The sequence below is a fragment of the Labrus mixtus genome, chromosome 2 (genome assembly GCF_963584025.1).
Source record: "Labrus mixtus chromosome 2, fLabMix1.1, whole genome shotgun sequence".
NCBI lineage: Eukaryota > Metazoa > Chordata > Actinopteri > Labriformes > Labridae > Labrus > Labrus mixtus.
In genome coordinates this window covers 17079764-17100625 of record NC_083613.1, presented here as the reverse complement: position 1 = coordinate 17100625, position 20862 = coordinate 17079764, and the positions used below count along the sequence as shown (strand labels likewise).

General features: G+C 39.9%; 1 protein-coding gene across 1 annotated transcript in view; it reads right to left on the bottom strand.

Moving 5' to 3' along the window:
- cacna1ab (calcium channel, voltage-dependent, P/Q type, alpha 1A subunit, b) overlaps nt 1-20862 on the bottom strand; it is a 100029-nt gene that overhangs the window by 7347 nt on the left and 71820 nt on the right. The window contains exons 38-45 of the mRNA XM_061053765.1: nt 19754-19859; nt 19248-19355; nt 16598-16701; nt 13118-13215; nt 12740-12875; nt 11050-11163; nt 3143-3341; nt 1446-1684 (exon numbers count right to left, since the gene is read on the bottom strand). Of these exons, the coding sequence (XP_060909748.1) occupies nt 1446-1684; nt 3143-3341; nt 11050-11163; nt 12740-12875; nt 13118-13215; nt 16598-16701; nt 19248-19355; nt 19754-19859 (1104 nt within the window). The remainder of the gene's footprint in view (nt 1-1445; nt 1685-3142; nt 3342-11049; nt 11164-12739; nt 12876-13117; nt 13216-16597; nt 16702-19247; nt 19356-19753; nt 19860-20862) is intronic.

The window sequence follows — 20862 nt, the reverse complement described above, 5'->3', positions numbered from 1 at the left end:
TTGCTCTAGAGGATGGAAATGTCAAGGGTTATGGCTCACTTCACAAAATCAATTAGTTGTCACCTTTTTGAAAACTGACCAGTTTCTTAGAACTATTTTGGATAAGAGTGTTTACAACCTACTCTACTGTGTTTCATATACTAAGAATTGTTGAACTAGGTATGAGATCAAGCAGCAGTTTTCAAATGGTGAGACACACCTCCCCTGGGGGGGACATTAATCATCCAAGATTGGTGACCAAGCCATGGGAGTTTTTTGATAGAACGCTACAGGAACAAAATTGTACTTGTAGAGCAGTATTATGGACTTGAGCGAAGTGTCACTTGTCCACTTTTGGCTGTCTGTGTAGACTAAGGCCCATCATTTTTATTTTAATGTGGACTATGGATCATTAATTGTTAAATAATTGAAGGTAAAAGTAGCCCACAGTTGAATTGTTGATGTGAGAGAATGTTACACTGAGGGTGATAAAGATAGTAAAAAGAGACAAACAACATTCAAACAACTTTAAAAAAAGAAAGATCTCTGAGATATAAAATAATTATTAAAAGACAAAGATGTTTTAAAAAGATAAAAATGAAGAATAGATGTTAAAAGATGTTTAAGAGGTGAGTCTAAGAAGTTTTTGGGGGAGGGGGACCTGTGTTTTTCCAACAATATGAAAACCTTTGATATAATTTATCATTGCCAGCACTGAAGTACCCACAACGATAGTACAGAACATGGTCTGGGATAATAGAGCTTTTATTGAGGCATTATTCGTCGTATCCACATGGTGGCCATTCCTCTTAGTTATGCTCAGGTTTTTAAAACCCAAATATTGATGAAATTGTGTACTGCTGAATTAATGTCTTTAAATCTATAGGGAATCTGTCAAATTTTAATTTATTTGGCCACATTTTAACGTGAAGTGACAGATATGAGGAAGGACGAGTTTATCGTATTAATACTTTTTTCCTTTCAGGATCTAAATGTCTGGAATTCATGTGTGAAAGGGTCTTCAAAGATTTTCCAGATTCCCATTGCTGATACAATTGGAACACAGCTCCATTTACCAGTCACTTTAGAACTGATAAAGCCTTTTGGATTGTAGGCAAACATCTTCAAAAGTCCTCTATGAATATAACTTTGAAGTTACCATGACTTAGAAGATCGAGAACCTTCACAGACAACACAGTAGAATGACATTGTGCACAGGGTACTCTGTTGACCATTGACATTATAATAATATAATAATAGTATTTGATATTCTCAGTCTGCGCATGACATGGCAGCAAAATAAGGCCATTTTGTGCATACGGTAAATTAAGTGAAACGTTTTGTAAAAAAGGAATGCTACATCTATGGAAATAGCAAGAAAATAACAGAAAATAGCATACTGGACATTCCTAGGAAGCTGTCCCCTATTTTATGTTTTTTTAAACTCAGTGGAGTTTGAAGCCCACCTGTCTGTGTCCTCGTCCATCGGGCCCCTCACTAGGTGACCTGGACCAGTGGCGATCATGGGGATGCCTATGGGAGTAGTCGTGGCGGTCTGGGCCATAGCGTTCCTTGTCAACAGAGCTGTGATGGTGGTGGTGGTGATGGTGATGATGACGATCCTTGGTCCGGCCACGGTCCCGCTCGCGCTCCTTAGGTGGAAGGTCGCCTGACTGCGTAGTAGTGCTGAGGTCTGTGCCCAGGCCTAGCAAGGAGATGTCTCAGTTTACATTTGTAGACACAATACATCTTGTTACTTTGTTAGGATGTGTGCTCCCCGAGTTAAAGACATACTTCTTTACAACATCACCAACAGATTTCTGTAGTGGATAAACCATTCTTCTACATGGGAAAGTTAATTTAAAAAGGATTTAGATTAAAATATCTACAAAATAATCTACTACATATGTGCAGTCAAACATAGAGAAAAGAAAATGTATTGAAAACACCATCATTACTTCAGAGTCCAGGAGGCAGACAAGCATCTTCTCAACCAAATAAGAGGGCTCTCAAATAATAAAGGGGATTTAGAGTTTAACAGTGGCAGCTTAGTTGCATTAGTTACACAGCTCAATCATGCAATTTGCAATCACAATTAGTTATGGAGAGGGCTATCTGTTGGCAGAATGTTCCTTTCAAGGACTTCTTTGTGCCAAGACTTGAGTTACATAAAATGTGTTGAATACTGTGATGCTCTCTTAGCTTTATAAGTGAACAGATTATTCATAAATGCCTCAGCAATTGTTTTTGAGTTTGCATTGATGTTCATTTTAGGCTTACATAAAATACAATACAACATTACCATCCACTCATGAGGAAAAGCCTATGTGGTGTTTAAAGGTGTCATCAGGCTTCCTTGATATGGATATGTAAAAACAAATTATGGAGTGTTTCCTCATAGTATTACCCAAGGGAAGCATATATAAGGTGAAGAGAATTGGTCCAAGCACCGAACCTGGTGGAACTCCATGGCTAACTAGTGTGCAGAGAGAACTTATCATGCACATGTTTAACTGAGAACAATCTGATAAATTGGACTTAAATTAACTTAAAGCACTTCCTGTAATGCCAAGTAAGAATTGGCATTACACTTACAAAGCTCATAATGGTCAGACACCATCTTATCTTAAAGAGCTATTAGTGCCGTACTACCCCTCTAGAACATTCTGCTCCCAGAATGCTTTTGGTACCTACAGTCTCTATGTATTATGGGAGGTAGAGCCATGAGTTATCAGGCCCATGTCCTTTGGAATCATCTACCAGTCAGGAGTTGGTGCTATACAATAGAGACTGATTGATACTTGTGCAAATTGATTAACCCATGAGACAATTAAGGGCACAGTCCAGGGGGTTTAAAGCACATGTTATCCAGGATCAGTAATATAACTAAATTTGAGTGTTGCATAATGTAATTCTACATGCTAATTGAAACATAAAAAGTGCAAGTGAAAGGTGGTTTCCGCCATTAGGTTGTATGGAATCTTGCCATTGAATGGTGCTAAATATGCACTTTCTATGAAAAAGCTACCAGAAGCTGCTGAGCTCACAATTATATAATACAGTTCAACATCTGTGACACATCATGATATCTACAGCTGTTAAATGTCAAAACTTACATATACATTAAATGTGGTATAAGTTCACTATGACACAAGTGGCTCACCCGTGTCTGCATCGGTGTATCGGGTCAGGGAGCGCTGCGAGGCACGATGACTCCTATCTCTGTGCCTGCGTCCTCCGTGACGACCCTCTTCAGACACCACTCTCTCCAGGGAGTAGTCGTCCAGCCTCACGCCCCGGCCTGTGCGCCCATGGACCAGGCTGGAGGTGGAGCGATGCATTGGACTTGTGTCAGTAATGGTCTGCGAGGACAGAAGGGAAGAGCAAGAGAGAAAGTACAGAAGGGGAAATGAGGAGAAAGGAGATAAGAGAAAAAAATAGAGGTAAAGAAAGAAAGAAAAATAAAGAAAGAAAGAAAGAAAGGGAGAAAGAAAGACAGAGGAGAAAAAACGTGAGATTGAATGCATCCTGACTTCTGGAGTCTATGTTCAGTTCCATGTTCAGTTCACGCTGCAAATATTGGTTCAGATTATGTATTCAATGAGTATATGTGCCGACTAAATGACAATATCTGACTTGGGTCAAATAGCAGAACCAAAGAAAACTCTTGTTTAGGAAAATTCTTTTTTATTTTTTTAAATGAACACTTTGGCTCTTCTTTTGTCCTGTGACCTTTACCCATCAGATCTGAAACAAATCATTTATATGACTTCTAAGCACTATTTGACCCATCTTAAATTGTGTTTTAACTTATAGTCTTTGAATTCAAGTAGCTTGAACCATAGCACCTTAAATCCCAAACTACTAAGCTGTTGACAAGAGCTTGAATATCATGCTGCTTTACCAAAACATGGTGGAGTAAAGCAGATAGAGAAATGTAAACAGGGAGCCGACAGAAAGAGGGAGAAAAGAGGCAGAGGGACAGAGAGCAAGCATGGACGGTTATAAAAAACCATGCCTCACATGCACAAGGCACAATAGTTGACTTGACTTTTCCAGATGGCAGCCATATTTAATTTAAGTGACACTCAGGGCAGAAAGCCATTTTCTTTCCATTGTGAAGCTGGAACAGGGAGTGTTTAACACACTGTCATTAGTACTGTTATCCCCCCCCCCTCATATTTAAGGTTTGATAAAAAAAAATTGCTAGTTTGAACAGATAAAAAAAAAAAATATATAGCAGTAAAGACTTTTCCTAAGAATTTGAATGAAGTTTTTTAATCTCTTATCTTGTCAATCACAAAAATGTCATAATCATATATTCTTGTCCAAAGAATGCTTGTCTTGGTCAAACAACAGTTTGAAAATTCACAAAAAGCGGCATAAAGCTAACACAACAGCTTTAAGAGCCAGAGTAAATGTTGCCGATTGACAGACTTGATGTCATATTACGCAGATACATGGCATATCTAAGTAAATGCTTGCTAGATTGAACAAACTTTTATTTGCTCACATATTGAATACATCATTTTTCTCAATCATTTATAATCTGGTATTAAGTTGTAACTATTGGGTTTCTGTTCACTTAGAGTGCCCTACTACATTAAAGCTACTTTGTACCTTCCATGTTGTTTCTTTGTGACTTATAACCTCTTGATCATGCCCAAATAATGACCTCCCAACTAGGAAATTGGACCATCCAAGACGCATGTGAATGTAGAGTAATCAAACATGACTGCCATGTGGATGATGTAAACTTACGTTCCATGAATTAAGAGCCTGGTCAAAATGCTCTACAAGAACCCAATTGAAAAATCTTGCAGAATATTATTTGAAACTCCTTCAATCCTTCAATGCAGGGTTTAAACATAGGGGTTCTCATGATAAAATCTTTTGAAATTCAAGTCAGGATCATTGAGATGATCTCAAACACATTGACATTTGTTCAGATGCAAATCAGGGGGGAAAAGGAAACTGGAAGTCTGGATTTGATCTGGATTTTCTTGCTGGGTTCATAATTTGGCTCTTCTGACCAGGATAGGATCCTGCTGACAGTCTAAACCCAGAACAAAAGGCCTCATCACCCTGATGAGAAAGCACGCTACTGTCTGTAAGTAGCAGGCTGGACAACATCACTCACCAGAGAGGAGCTGCACAACACACAGACGGCTGTCTGTACACTCTTTAATGTTTAAGACAAGCCATGCATGCCCTCTGGGTAGCCGGCAGCATTTTACCATGAAGCATACACTTATTATAGTTACACACTCACACACATACAGTCCAACTTTACAACCCATTTCACAAGTCACTGTTAAGGCAGCACTCTTCCTTGTTTCCCTTGGTTTCTTTCCTGTTGATCACATCAATGGCAAGACTCAGCTCTGCCATGTCATGCATGACTATTGACATGCCGAAGCTGCCCAATACCCTGCATACGGGCCAAAAGATGCACATCAGGCCAGTCCATGCTTTTCGTCACAAACTGTTGACTCGGTCTGCGGCAATGCAGCAGACTGAAATGCACATTAAAACACAAACATAGAAACACACTTCCACACACGCTGCAAAACAGCTGAACTCCAAGGGAAAGTCGTAACAAAGAACAAACGATGAAAAGCAGAGGGGACCTCAACACGAGCAGACATGGGAGGGAAAGACAGATAGAGAGGGGGAAAAGAGAAAGAGCTCATAGGATAGATAGAAAAAAGGGGAACCAAAGTATATTTAAATTGTGAAATTTAGGTCACAGTTGGTTTTGAAGAGCTTGGAGTACCACGTGGGTGGGCTTTACTGCATCAACTCTTCTCAGATGGTTACTCTTTTGATTTGCAGAAAATGAATTTCATTTATCGGCCTCACGTGTCTTTCAAAACAAATGTCCACATATAAAAAAAGAGAACATTGACATGACATGTGCCCGCTTTAAATATTGCAACAATGAAACATGTTCACTTTCTTCTTTGGAAATCAGAATAAATTGTATTAGCCAAGCATGTCTTTGCATTTGTTACTTTCAGTGTATTTACATATTTAGTTTGAGGACTGTCAACACACTGGATTTCCAGTTTCCTTTGTGTTTCAAAAATGAATTTAGTTGAATAAAGATCTATGTATCTAACTCTGATTATGTGTCTCAAGAAAGTGCAATGGGGGAGGTTTGTCAGGAATTATATTGACTTTTTTTTCAATAAGCCTGAGCCCAATGGTTCTGTCACATCCATTAACCCAATTGATGGAAATTTATTGATTGCCTACTGATAATATAATGACATACACAAACTTTGAAGCTCAATCTTATAACAAGGATCATTTATGATTATCCAACTTTCTGTAAGCCTGCTCTGAATACTAGGTAACCAAGATTTTTTTAAACTCTTCTAAACAGCTTCCTTTTACTTGTTGTTGTGGATGCCATTGTTGCGGGGAGTTGCTCCGTTGCCTGTCAGTAGGCTTCTTAAAGCCAGCCAATTAGAAGAGTGTAGGCTCAATTGGAGAATGGCCAAAAAGGTACATTAATGAGAACAGCTTCTTTCGGACAGAGGTTACATTGATTACAAATTGGGCCAGTTTAAGATGAATAAAGGATGGCTGAGTTTTGAATCAAGAAAGTGCTTCAGAGGAATCCCAGAATAAAATCAAGATTTGATGCCTGAAGCTATTTATAACTTCTTTCTCGATAGGGTGCATTGTCCTCTCTAAACCTTACTTTGAAATAAGTACTTTTGTCACTAAAGTTGTGTCATTGTTTGGTTGCACTACATAAGGTACATCCGTTAACACTGCTGTCAGTTAAGAAACAACTCCTCCTAATCCACCTAAATGATCTCACCTTTCAAATTGATGTCACATGACAACCAGAAACTTACTGAGGACATTACACCTACTAGGGGGGAGATTTGAGGTGTAACCAATAGGATAACAACGTATACCTCTTATCTGAGCTTGTGTAACACCTTAAATGTAGTTTAATAATTTGAACGTAATTAGAAATTACATTCAAACTAGTTAATGTTTGAGCCTACACATAGCTGGTGTAACTGGAAAATCAGTGCTAAAAGCCAAATAAGTAGTGTTGGTAATTCTGAATAGTCCCTTAGACAGTGGCAGTGCCAGAGATTTTTTTTTTTTGCTGGTGCTATGGGGTTGCTCAACTTTTCAGAGAGGGTGCTCTGAGATTTAGGGTTCCTAATGCCAGTTAACGGTTTAATTTCTACTGCAGCGCCCCCTAGTACCTCCCTGGTGGCGCCCATGCATTTAGAGCGTGAGAAATTAAGATGACTACTGAGATAGCAACTGTCACCTGCCTTGCTGTATTATGGATGTTCAAACCCACCCACATGGCATCTTACACGAGTTAGAAAGAACCGTCAACTACATTTTGGTGCAGAGTTTGAAGATAGTTGAAAGAGTGATAGAGGAATCTATAGAAGAGGGGAAGAGAAAGGAGATCTAGGGAGAGAGAGGTACATACACTGAGGTTATTTCCGCGAGGCCTGTGTCTCCTCCGCTGCAGAGCAGGCAAACACAGAGATGATACGTAGAGCAGAGCAGTGTAGCACACACACACGCATAGAGCATAGGCCCGACATAGCATAGCCGCCAGGACAAGAAGAGGACAGAGGAAGAGAGCCAGGGAATAAAAGAATGAAGATATGAGGACAGGAGGAGGAATAAGGAGAAGAAAAAGATGATTAGAAGTACAGAGATGAAATAGAGGAAGGACACATATTAAAAAAAAGGGGAAGTGAAGATGAAGAGAAGGATAAACATAGGAGAACAGGGTGGAAAAGGAGGTAGTAAAAGGACAGAGAGAGGAGAAAGAGGGAGAACCGAGTTAATTCAGAGGCCAATGCACACACAGAAGAGTGAGGTGGGTGTGCCAGTGAGCAAGAGAGGACAGAGGACAATTTAAGATACATGTGCATCCATACACACTCATACACACACTTACCGAAACAGCATGAGCTCTCTGTAAGGCAGAGCAGTGTTAGAAGGCAGTAAGTAACAGTGTACCGACACACATATAAAGTGTACACCCAAAACATAAATACACGTACACACACACACACACAGGCACCCAGATCATTCTCTAAACTCATTTGGAGTTATTATCTAACTACATTAACAAATCTTGTTTTTAGTATCAGATAACTATATTGATTCTATAAACACTAAGACTTTTACCTAAAAGTCAGAGAGAAATCTACAGGCACCTAACGGGGCTCAGATAGTTTGTTTAAATCAACAAAGACTAATTTCCTTCGGTTTGTGATAAGCTAGCACTTATCACCAGGCAATAGGTGTTCCTTTCTCTTGAACACAATTTAACATGTTCTCATGTAGGCCCTTTTCCTCTGACAGTGGGAGGCTCAAACACTATTATGTGAATTTTACTCATGGATGTTAGTTTGCTTTTTACTTCTGCCATAAAGTGGTCATTATTTGTTAAAATTATACCTCTGAAGAAAACGTTTTAGTAACATACATTTCTCTATGCCGCATAGATTATTTTCTGCAATTAACCAAGATCCTATGGAAAAAACTTGATTAGGGTCTGTGTTACCAAACTGCAGTTTTTGCGCTGGCAGTGACTCTTTTCTAAACAAAAACCAATAAACTTTAGAATCTTCAGTGCCCTAAGTGCAAAAACTCCCATGGCCTTTTTTTGTCCCTGCGCTTGCAGCACTCACAAAAAAACAAAAAAACATTTGGAACACTGCCACTTGTCAATGTCGCCTCTCCCTCAGCGGCCAATCAAAATCCAGAAGAGGTGGGACTCCAGATATCAACTAATATCAAAGAAACTAGGCTATATCTAGAAACTTATCCTTTACCTTGCACGGTTTATCTCTTGCACACAGCCCATTTTTTTAGAGGGTACAATTTCCAGGTCTAGAGTCAATGCCAGAACACCTTCCCTTTTACATCTTCTGTCTAACATTTCCTCGACAGAAAGCCGATACTAAGCATTTGGAACATTCAAAACAGACCTCACTGTCACTGGTGAGCAAACAGAAGTGCTGCAAGACAACTTTAAGATATAGTAAACGTAAGCCGGCGAGGAACGCTCTGAAATTGGGGTTGTAGGTGCCGCCAGCGCAAAAAACGACATTAGAGGACACAGGCCACTTTCTCTTGACACGGTGATTCTAAACACCAGGTTGGCCTAATACATTATGTAACTCTCTGTAGCACTTTGTAAAAATATAAGCAGAGCCCTTCCCAACATGTATTAAAAGGGAAAACTGATTGTTCCCTTGTACATTTAAAAAGACAGGCATACAAACCGGGTAAAGTAAATATTAGCCTAATGTGAGTTGTGGAGAGTTAAGCATTTGACTCTATTGTACAGATTATTGAATTTAAAATACTACAATCACTTCAGTATTCATGTAAAATGATAACTATTAGCCTGAACATGAACGCATTTCAATCAGCAGCACAGGCATGGAACTTTAGCCCTATAGTACGGTATATTAAGAGTTTAGATTATGAAACTAAGTGGATGAGTCAAAATAACATCAGAGAATGAATAAAGTTTCAAATCATTAACTACCCACTCTTAAAAAAAAACCCACTTTGGTTTACAATATAGTGTTTACTATATTCCATATGTTCAATTATCAACAGCACCTGCTGCATAAACGTGAAACCTAAAGGACTAAAAAACTATCGTTTATTGTCCTAATACCTGCTATACTCGTCTCACACTCTTTCTACCTCGTCTTCTTAATGTTCATACACTCCATGGAGTTACCAACATACCAAAGTGAGAGCCACATGACACAATGCAGTGACATGTTTGAGTATGACTTAATGCAGAGGTGTGTGTTTGTGAATGTGTGTGTAACTGTATCCAGGGGCTTCATGGGAACGTTCACATGTCATACTTATTAGTTTTTGAACATTTTAGTTGTAAATTTCAACATTTTCTATTTTCAGGTTTTTTCAAAAGAATTGTGCGAGTGTATTACTGAGACATACAGAAAGCACTTTGAGTGGCTACAAATCTGAAATCAAACCAGGTTTCTTTAATCATATGGGGAGCAAATTTTAGAACCAATAAATCAGTTGCAAATTCTGAAGTGGCGCTTCATTGCCATTGTGTTTTTTGAAGCCAGAAGTGATCATACTTTGACAAGTAATGGGGAACAAGGGACTTTTCATTTACTCGACTCAATGACTGAACGTCCTTTAAAATAATAGGATAAATTACGTGACGCTAGATATGTTAGCTAGTTCCAGTGCCGTTATTAGCTATTCAACTTTTCATTGCTAACTCACCCACAAAAACACATATGTCACAGCAGCTGCTGGGCACAACATACTATCAAATAAACTTACTAAATACAATGAATGTGTAAACTGCAGTTTCTGTACCTTTTACTGGAATTTGGTTGTATTTTTATTTTTAGAAAATAATCAATCCAGAATGTTTTTTTTTTGCATCACAATATGAATATTTTGGATATTCTCCATCCAAGCAAATATTACCTCTGGCCACAGTTAGCACAGGACAGACACACCAAGGATTGAATGGAAATGGAAAAGAGTGGTGAAGGTGGAAAGCTACAAGGTACTCTGCAAGTTCTTCTAGATATGAATTTTTAAGCATATCTAGTGCACTTATTCAGCTCTGCTCCAGCGCTGGCATGCAGTTTTTCTTGGAGCTCTGCAGGGTGAGAGTGAAGGAGGTGGAGGGATGGTGGCGGAAGGGAGAGGAAGGGAGACAAACTGGGAAGTCCAGACAGAAGAAGCTGAATCTAAAAAAAAGTCTCACAGCCTCTTTGCATCCTGTCAAACATTTTGTAGAAGGTCAAACGTGTTTCTCATGCAAAAGAAAACAACAAAAAAGCCAGCTAGAAATGCCCCCCCCCCCTAAAAACCAATAGATATGTTTTTGTTTAAACATATCTTTTACATTGTTGCTTGGTATCAAACAAGAAGCGTATTTAAATATTTCAGACTTCTCTGTTTGGGATGCAAATAGAGACTTTTCAAATTGGCTTCTGCTGTCCTTGCTAACAGGCATAGTGATGATGGTGAGTGTGGTATGAAGGTGCTCACTTGGTTGTCTGCCGAGAGGCGGGGCATGGAGAGGGTCCGCCCATGCCCATCCATAGGGTGATAGGGCTCAGTGTCGGAGTACCCGTCCCGCCCCATCTCCCTCATCTCTACCGTCTGTAAAACACAACGAGAGGGGGCGTGACCACTGCCAGCTGAGAATGGGGCTCTGACAGGGGGAGGCGTTGACTAGTAATGGGAAGCATTGACTGAGGTGTGAGGTTAAATAAACTCTCCAAGAAGCTGATCATGTTTTTGTTACTTTCATGCACATAAGACTAAAATTCCTTCATCCTAAAAGCAACATGTTTAAATAAACTGTTGCAACCTTTCTCTGTTTAAATATTGCCTTTGAGTCTCTGAGACTCGTATTTATAAGAGTAGTTCAGTAGTTTTAAATCTTTAAAATCATAGTGTGATAGTCTATTATCACTTCAACTGTTCATAATGGAGCCAGACCAATATGTCTTTAGAAAGTATAGCCGATATGGGCATATCAAAGACATATCAGTGTCAAGTTGGAAATTTCCATGAGTTCTGTTGGTGGAAAACATCTGGATGATTTACAAATTGTGTGAACTAGTAGCTTGTCCAGCAGAGGGTGCTCCGACTCCATCCTCTCTGCACTGTCTACTGCAAATGTAACGGAGCATCACAGAAGGTCTGCACTAAAATTTACAATGTTTAATTTTATAACACACTCTATAAAAATGTTCTTTATTAGAAACCAGCCTTTGGGTTAACTTTTCTGAGTCATATTGGGGCAAAACATGTCCATACTAAAAGAGGAGGTCAGGCTCTAATGTAAAATGCAGCTTCGAATTTGACTTCTCACTCTGACTTTTTTATTTTTTATCAGTACATGGTTCAATTTCAATAATTAGTCATGGGATTGAAGAGAGAGATGAGGGGCTAGGGGTATCCAGACAGACAAGTGAAAAGGAAGGGGCAGTGAGTAGGAGACACAATTTCTCCCAAATCCAAGCCTTTGACCAGAGAGGAGGATGTAAGGACCACAAGAGTACGAGAGATGTGGACTTCAAGCAGGAAGATGGTGAAAGGGACAGAGAAGCGGGTTTGAAAAGAAAAGAGCTCATAGGACAGAGAGATACTACAGTCTTGTAAATCTGAAGTAACAGCACCAACATCCAGCGATTCACATTTGGACCTCACAACTACTTTTTTGGAGATTGCTACAACCTTGGTAAGAGCGACGATGGAGTAAAAGTTGTTCACAACAAGGACACTCAAACAGATCATTCAGGCGAAGCTCTCAATCCCTTCACTTCATATCAGTGATAAGAAAGTGGATTAAGTTCTGCCAATTTCGTATGTGTTTTATGATAAAAGAATCCAGTCATCATCTTTTACACCTGAGATTCCCATCCAACCACTTCTGAGGTTAGATGTGAATGAGAGAAGATTATTTGAAACAAAAGACTTACCTGAAGGAGAAGGAATATTTGAGTTCTCCTTTCCCCCGTCACTTTAAATACCCAGTTCTTAATTTCAACCTTTTTTTTTTTGCCCCCCCAGTGCTACAGCAGGAATCACGAGGACTGTTCCTCACAGTGTATTTAATAATTCAAGCTGATTCAACATATTGGCCTCATTGACTAGGGATTACGCTCAGCCACTTCTGGACTTTTGTGTGTAACAAAGGTGACAGCATATATGTTTGTGCTCATACTACCTGCGGATTGTGACGGTTGTCATGGAGATCTTCGGGGTAGGGTCTATCTGGGCTCCAGTTACCCGTCTTTTGGAACATTTCCTGGGCTTTTGCCGTCACCCACGACTGGCTCTCAGTCATGCCCCCCTCAGGAGGTCTGGCACACAAACACACAAGTCAGGACAAAGATAAGCAAGGCCTGCTACTTAAGAAATTCTTAGTTGACTAATAGGCATTGGAAATCTTTTAACAAACAAGTAGGCTACCTGATTTTATTGGAACGAAAATGTCAAAATAATCCTAATGTAATAATGATGGGTTCTTAGATTTTCCATCCTAAATGCAGATCTTTCAATCCATTTCATGTAGGTGCCTGGTCCACTGCTGCAGACTACTCACATGCTGTTGAGGTTGTCTGGCTGGGTGCTGGGGAGGCCGTTCAGTCCTTGCCCCCCCTGGCCGTCCATGCCCCCTTCCTCAGAGGATGGCTTCATGCGCTGAAACATTAATGGCGTTCGGTTCTGTGTGAGATACACGACATGGCCTGCAGGCTGGTATCAGGCACACTCAGGGGGCAGACACAGGACACAAACACAGGATGCACTCGCAGCATGCACCCACACGGGGGCACCATCGGCAAGCACATGGCTGTGGGTATCCAAGGTAAGGTTCCCTGCTAGAGCACTGATCTGAGATGGGCTTACCGCACTGAACAGGTGTGACCATGTTTAAGAGAACTCTTAAATTATTTGACCACGGCATCTTTTTGGGTTAACGTTCAGGGAGGTAACGATGATCTCAGATCAGTGTCAAAGAGGAACTTCTACCTTTGGCATTAGGTCTTAAATCACAGGTATTAGACCAAACTACCACACCCATGAAACACATAATCAAAAAATTATTCTACTCAAAATAATCATCAAACAATCTTCATGTAGGAATATTGTTTGAGTGATATGTCATTTTGTGAGAATAAGACATCTAATCCTGAACCAGTAGAGTAAAGGGGTCAGAGGTCAGACAGCTTCTCCCCCCGGAATCCTGGGTAATGGAGTCCTCTCGAGGGTTGTGTAAAAGGGGTTGGTTCATGACAGCAACAGCCGGTGTTTAGTCCCTCCATAGACTAGAAGCTAAATGCTGAATACTGAGTGAGTGCAGATGGATGGAGGCCTGTTCAGAAACAGATACACATCCACATCTCCTCTGACACATCAGAATGAACTTTTGGACAGTAAGCTTGACTGGCTACAAGGATAATTAAAAGCTGATCATTAGAAGGACTGCTTATATACCTGGGCAAGTTGGGAATAGAAATGTTGAAGTTGCACTTGAAGTTGAAGTCTTTAAATCTTACATGACAGATTTATCTTTATGCATGAGTTTATCTGGTTTCAGAAGGAGGTGTAAACAAATGCTGCCTTTTAAAGCCTGTGGGAAGTTTGTCAAACCTTGTCTAGGTAAATGGCTCCAGTTGGCACTGGCTAGCTTAAGTGATGCCTCCTGAGAAACTAAAACCGTTTAGATCGGTGAAAACGTGAACACCAAACATTGAACAAAGATGGCGGCTTTATATGTTTCAGCTGTGGCTTATGTCCAAACGAATGGTCCTGTGATTTACTGATTACATACAAAGTCACTGGTCACAGGAATCTCCACTCAACATCCCAACAGCCAACCAAACAGCAGATAGACAAACAGACAGATTTGAGAACAGAGATGGGAGAGAATGATGTTTGGTTAGAGCAACTTGGTGACAATCAACCTGGATTGACCAAATAGTGAGAGCTTGATGAGTCAGGGTCTCATCGCTTCCTGGAAGGATAAAAGGGAAATCATCAAAAGGACAAAAGACGGCATGATAAGACAGGAACACAGGAATACAGACAACAGACTGAAGAGACAAAAGAATGACAGACAACAGAAAAATATCTGAGCCACATCAAACAAACACTGAGGAGAACAATGGACAAAAAACAAGACTTGAGGAACACACAGAAGGATAACAAACAAAGAAGAAAGAGAAGACACCAAATGTGAGGAGTTAGAAGAAAAATCCAGTCCTGGGTGCCTTAGCCCGTCACGTGTTATATTGTGATTTTCTTTACTTTTTTTGTGATCCAGTCCTTATGCACATTTTTTCTTAAATTGGCATTTATGTCTTCAGTTTGGAACGTGCCATTAGGAATTAAAAATTTAAATTAAAAAGACAAAAAAAATCAGCCTTATTTATAGGCTTCAATTGCGTGTGCATGGCGAAGGTTTTGCATTCATTTTTGTATTTATTTGTAGATTCCCTGCTAACCTTTGCCACACTCTTTGCCAATTCTTGGCCAACTACAGTCCATGAATCACCATTACTGAAACCAAAAACTTTACGGCAATGGCTAAAATTCTGTTGCATTTCTTTCCTGCCAACCTGTTGCTTTCTCCATTTCATTGACTGTTTCAAAAATGCTGCCATGTCCCATCTACATGTAGTTGACAGTTACATTAGTTATGATAAATATTTGTGTATTTAAAGAACGACATGTGTGCAAAAAATGCTTTCTAATTCCTGAATACCAGGGTGTGTCCATTATGCGATCTTAAAGCAAAATGAAGTGAGTAATTGTTGCAGTTTATATTAATCTGTTGAGGGAATTTTTGAATGAAAAGAATATTTATTTTCTTCTTTTTTTCTCTTTATAATTGAAGTCCAGCTGTAAACCATTTAGACTTGTCTGATGTTTTAGAAACCAAGAAACATTCTGATACTTATCTGTAGCAGTAATGTAAATAATTAAAGACATTGACTATCATTTGTGTAAGACATTTTTGGGTGGATTCTTCCTTTAAAATGAAGGCTTAATGTAAAAAACAAGGTCAAAATGGAGGAGAGGAATTCTGAAATTACACAGTAGAGATGGTGGGACGAACAAACGGGGCAAAGAACTTGTTCAAGTCCTTGTGTACTGCTGATGTTGAGAGAGCCTGTATGGACCTTTCCATTCATTCCAATGGGATGACTGCATTCAGGAACATACCAACACATATTGTATATGCAAGGGTGTATTGTTTAAATGGAAAACGTTTTTAGCATACTCTCCATCTATCAATACACTCCTTTGTTCTGCAATGTGACAATCCAATCACAGCAAGTATGTCTCAATAAAAATGGGTAGCAAATTTTGACTTTTTTGTAGCTTGTTAAATTTGATGTCAACTGCTGGAGTGAAAAGGAGGTACTGCACGAGTGGAGAGATGTTTCTTCATGTGGACTGAAAATACAGATACAGCGGGAGCAAGTGCATCTCAAAGGCATTCACTGACAGAAGGGAAAGAGCACTGATGGGGAACAAAAGGTAAGGCCATGTGGTATCATCAACATCATAATTTTTCAGAATAATACCAAGAACAAAAAATCAAAGCTGTCAATCGGGTAAACCTTTGTGATATTACTCCTCATCACTGCGTTCAAACAGCCCGTGGTGAAAAGGAAAAGCAAAGTCCAATGCAGGAAAAGGAAAGGTTGCTAACTAGCCAGAGAAAAAAGATAGCTACACACCTCTGTTGGCAAGCATAGTTAAAAGTATAAGGCTGGCTGAGGGAGCAACAAGGTACAAGAGAAAGGACCACGATTTTCCCGTAGCATGCTATTAAGGGAGCAGTGCAGGCTGAGATAGAGGAAGGACGTTTTTTGGAAGTGTAGCTGGGAGTCTATATTGGATTTAATCGTATAAGAAATGATTCTTATGCTTTTAAATCCAGAAGAAATGCAAAATTCAGTCCAAGCGCAAGAGAGTGTGACATAAAAAAGAGGGCCTAGAAGAGGAAGAAAGAGGAAATAGAAACAAGAATTTCTTTTTGGCATTCAGGACATTTCTTTGCGATGGAGTCTACCTGTTCCTCTCGAAGGGCCTGCATCTTTTTCGTCTTGCTCTGGCGGTAGTATTCCATGATCATCATGGCAGCGTAGATTTTGCCCACTGTCAAGTCTGTGGCTGCTGAAAAAATGACAAGTTACCCTGCAAGATTAGACCCGGGTGGGATGGGACCCTGAGCCGTGGGGGGGATGGGAGTGGGGGACAAGACTAAGATTGAAAAACAAACCACTGATACAGAGAAATTCAAACTTGCATGCAGAGTACACCAGCAGATGTCCATCAGTCAAGACCTGGAATTTAAAGCAACCTTCCCCATTGGACTTTTTATGTTCAATGTCGATTACAATGGTTGCAAACATTCTTACTTTGAAATAAGGTGATCAACTGGAGACACAAACTCTATTTCTATTTACTAATTCATGTTTTCAGTGTATAACATATTCCATTAAGATGCCTAGGCACCAGATCTAATATGCTTATATGACAAAATAATTTTTAAGACCAGCTAAATACACTAATGATAATATACATAAGTGTAAATGGTCTGTTGGCTTGCTGACTATGTATGGATGGATTGCATCCAAGGAAATGTAGGAATGGCCAAATTTGGGAGCTGCAATGAAGCATTCATACTTTGAAATGTTAAAGGACAAGTAACATTTTTGGGAAGTACCTTGCCTAATATAAACTCAAATGCTCATCTCTCATGTCTTGAAGGAACATTAGTAACCACTGTCCAAGCATTCCCTATGAAGCCTCACTGAAACAGTGCTGAGCTCACTTGCTGGTGTACAATAGTCAAATACAATATAACAAGACTATTAACACAACAAAGCCATTAGTCTTTTCACAGGCAGATGCTTTTTCTGTACATGATCAAGAAAATCATTCTCCTATTCATTATAAACTAACCATATCAAAACGTCAGAGGATGAGGTAGCCACACCACTGAGAAACCATTTGACACCTCAACTAAATGATCTCTAGTAAAACAGGAGCTCAATTTTTTTCTAAAAACTCTGGATATATCCCCAGAGTTTGGATGGAAAACATTAAACATTTAAAATCAGAAAAATACTGAGCTTTGTTTTGATTGACTACGTATTTAGCATTCTTACATTTGAGGCGTCCTTTTCAAAGTGGCATGGCAACAAGTTTTTCAGCATATTTAAACCGATACCAACATGTGATAAGATATGTCAAAACATATCTTATTGTCTTATTTTATCATTGGGGAATAAGACATGTCAATGCATGTCTTATACCTTACTAGATGCCATGCGTTTAGCCAAACAACTTGGCAGTATTGCATACACATGCATCACAATGCTGGTTCACTCTCAAAATGATTGAAAAACTTTCTTTCTTCACAGATTTATCAGAAAATCATCCTATGTGAATGCAAAAGCCTAAATCTATGATACAAGTTGATTTGCTCAATTCTTCCTGTAGTGAAAAGACTTCTATAGAGGATCTTCTATAGCAGGCATCCCCTGATATCAGGACTAACTGAAGTGGTGGACCGATCAGCCTTGCATGCGTGTGTGCTACAAAGCCCATTCTGATGCACCTGTAAACATGTGTTGTAGTAGCTAGAGTGTATGCGTGGTGTTGAATAATGCAGTGTATGGAATAATGCAGGGACTACTTTAGGCAACAAGTACCAAAATGCAATCATCATCATTTTATCAGGCTAATCACAAGCATTTAAGAGCAGGCAAAGTTGTATGTGCTGTGGATGCATTTTTTTGTAAACAACAAAGACAGATAATGCTTATGTGGAAAATACCCACTGTTGTGTGGTTCTCAACAACAGATGTTCACATATAATGCAAGTGGTAACGGTTGGACTCTTATTACGTCATGTCAGCTGCATGCTATGTTGAACTCATAAACATATAATATATAAATTGGATGTTGGAGTTAGCTACCTATCAAGGCAACTCGAAGCTCCATCAAACATTTTATTGCTCAAATTGGTTGTACTATCCAGAGCGATTTCGATTTTGTGCATATTGATAATGTTACAAAAGTTGACATTAAGGTTCTAGTCTGACATTGCCAGGCTATGCCGTTTGACCATTGTAAATGGTGTCAAGTGAGAATTAAATATAAAATAACTAATCTAATGTGTAACAGAGTCTAAAGGTAATTACACTGCCTGTTCTTGGCTGGTGACATTTTAATTCTGTAGATCCACCAATTAACCTGTGCTGTACTAGTACCCATGACTTGGGAGGCCTTCCAAAAACACGCACAGTATTTTGTTTAAGATTGGGAAGCCAGTGAGGAATCATGTCTCAGTGATGAATTCTACAGATTGGTCAGTCAGTGAACAATGAATCACTACGGTGGCACAATTAAATATGATAGGCAAGGATGTCACCAATATCTGTTAAAACTCTCCGGCAGACTAAGAATCTTGATGCCCAAATTAATGAGAATCAAGGAAGTAGTTCTACACAACTGAAGTTGAAGGATGTTTGAGGTGCAAGGTCTATATTAGCGTTTGTTTCTGTATGTTTGTACTGTATGTGTTTCTGCTGCAGTGACCTGATCAGGAGATGCTAAGCAGTGAATGACACTGGTTGGTGGAAGCTGTCCTCTTGGTGAGTTGGTGATCGGACACAGAAACACCACTATGCCCCATTTTTCCTGCAACTTACCCTTGTGTGGTGTAACCAGCAGGTCCAGTGTCTTCTGCGATAAGTTCGGCCAAATAGCCATCATCTCCTTTCTGAGCTCTGCATCCATCTGGTGCTTGTCTGCACCGCCTGGGTAGCCCAGCGACCCAGAGTGCCCGAACACACACACACACACACACACACACACACACACACAAAACATTTGGGACAGCCCAAATTCATACATCCACACATATGCAAACACCCAACATGAGTTAACACAGGGCATAGAAGTTACAGACCAGTAGGTAGGCCAGAGGAAACAGATTTAGCCATTCAAGCATGCACACATTCATCCAAAACAAAAAAGAAATATGTTAGCGTCAGAATTAGAGACAGAGTTCTGTCACATATTCTATTAAAATCTAGAGCAATTTAGAGGAGAAAGTTAAACCCATGAAATGCCCAGGAATACCCAAGAATGTAAGACAGCACAGGAACTCAGATGAATAGAAGGAGTAAAGCATGATAATACTTTTTGGGCGTACCCTTGGCAATCTTTATATCCAGTGCTGTCCTGATCAGAGCCATGAGGGTAGAGTTAAAATGCACCGTGTTATCTTCGGCAACCGGTAGATCCATGCGCAGCAGCCTCTGTGGAGAGCCAGTCAGGATGAGAGGATGAGAAAGGTACATGTCCTTGCTAAGTCTGGCATGCCTGAACCTCCAGGAATGGGGTTGGGGTAAGGGGTTGTGGACAGAGTTGAGAGAGCTCCATAGACAACAGCCAATTAGAGTTGGATTGTATTTCTTCAGTTTTTATTTAAGGTTCCCCGAGACAAACTACAGTTGAATCAAGAATGACGTGAAGTGTCTCTATGATTCTTTCATGTTTGAGTCACTGAGATCTAATCAGTCAAGTCAGTGAACTTCAGCTTGAGATACTTACATTTTTACAATGCTAGTTAATTCTATTATCCATGTATTTACACATGCAAGAACATTTGCTTGGGGATAGAAACTTGAATAGGCGAGTCGCTGCATCTCCTGTTTTTCCACTGATACTCTACGAGACAGCACAACTATCCAATGATGGCCATCTGCTGCTAAGCAACTGTGAGAGCTGAGAACCACAAGGAAGAACAATCGGAGCCAGATTGACCTCCGACCCAACCTGTGCCCATGTTCCCTAAATGTGTGAATGCATTGGCGCATTTACACATCTTTCTTGTTACACACATATAGATGTAAAAATAACAGTACACATACACCAACCACCCGCCCCAATCCCATCTCCACATCCCTCCCTGTCCCCACTTACACAGATTTATTTGCAGACTGCAATTAAGGGCGCTTAATTGGAGTCATTAGAAAGACAAAATAGGTCCACTGGAGAACAATAACAGTATCACTGGAGTACTTGTGCCATTTCTCAGGAGATTGCAGTTGTTTAAAGTTACTGTGGCATCTGCTATAGAGCTCCCCCTACCCATAAGGAGGTTCCCTGTCTTAACATGTCTATACCAGGTAAAACCAATGGAGAAACCTTTGGATAGAACGAAACAAGATGGGCCATCGGGCGCCGCTTGATGTTCCTATTCCAACCAGTTTGAATCCATCGAGTTTACCGACGAACATGAGCGTTGGGCACTAACAA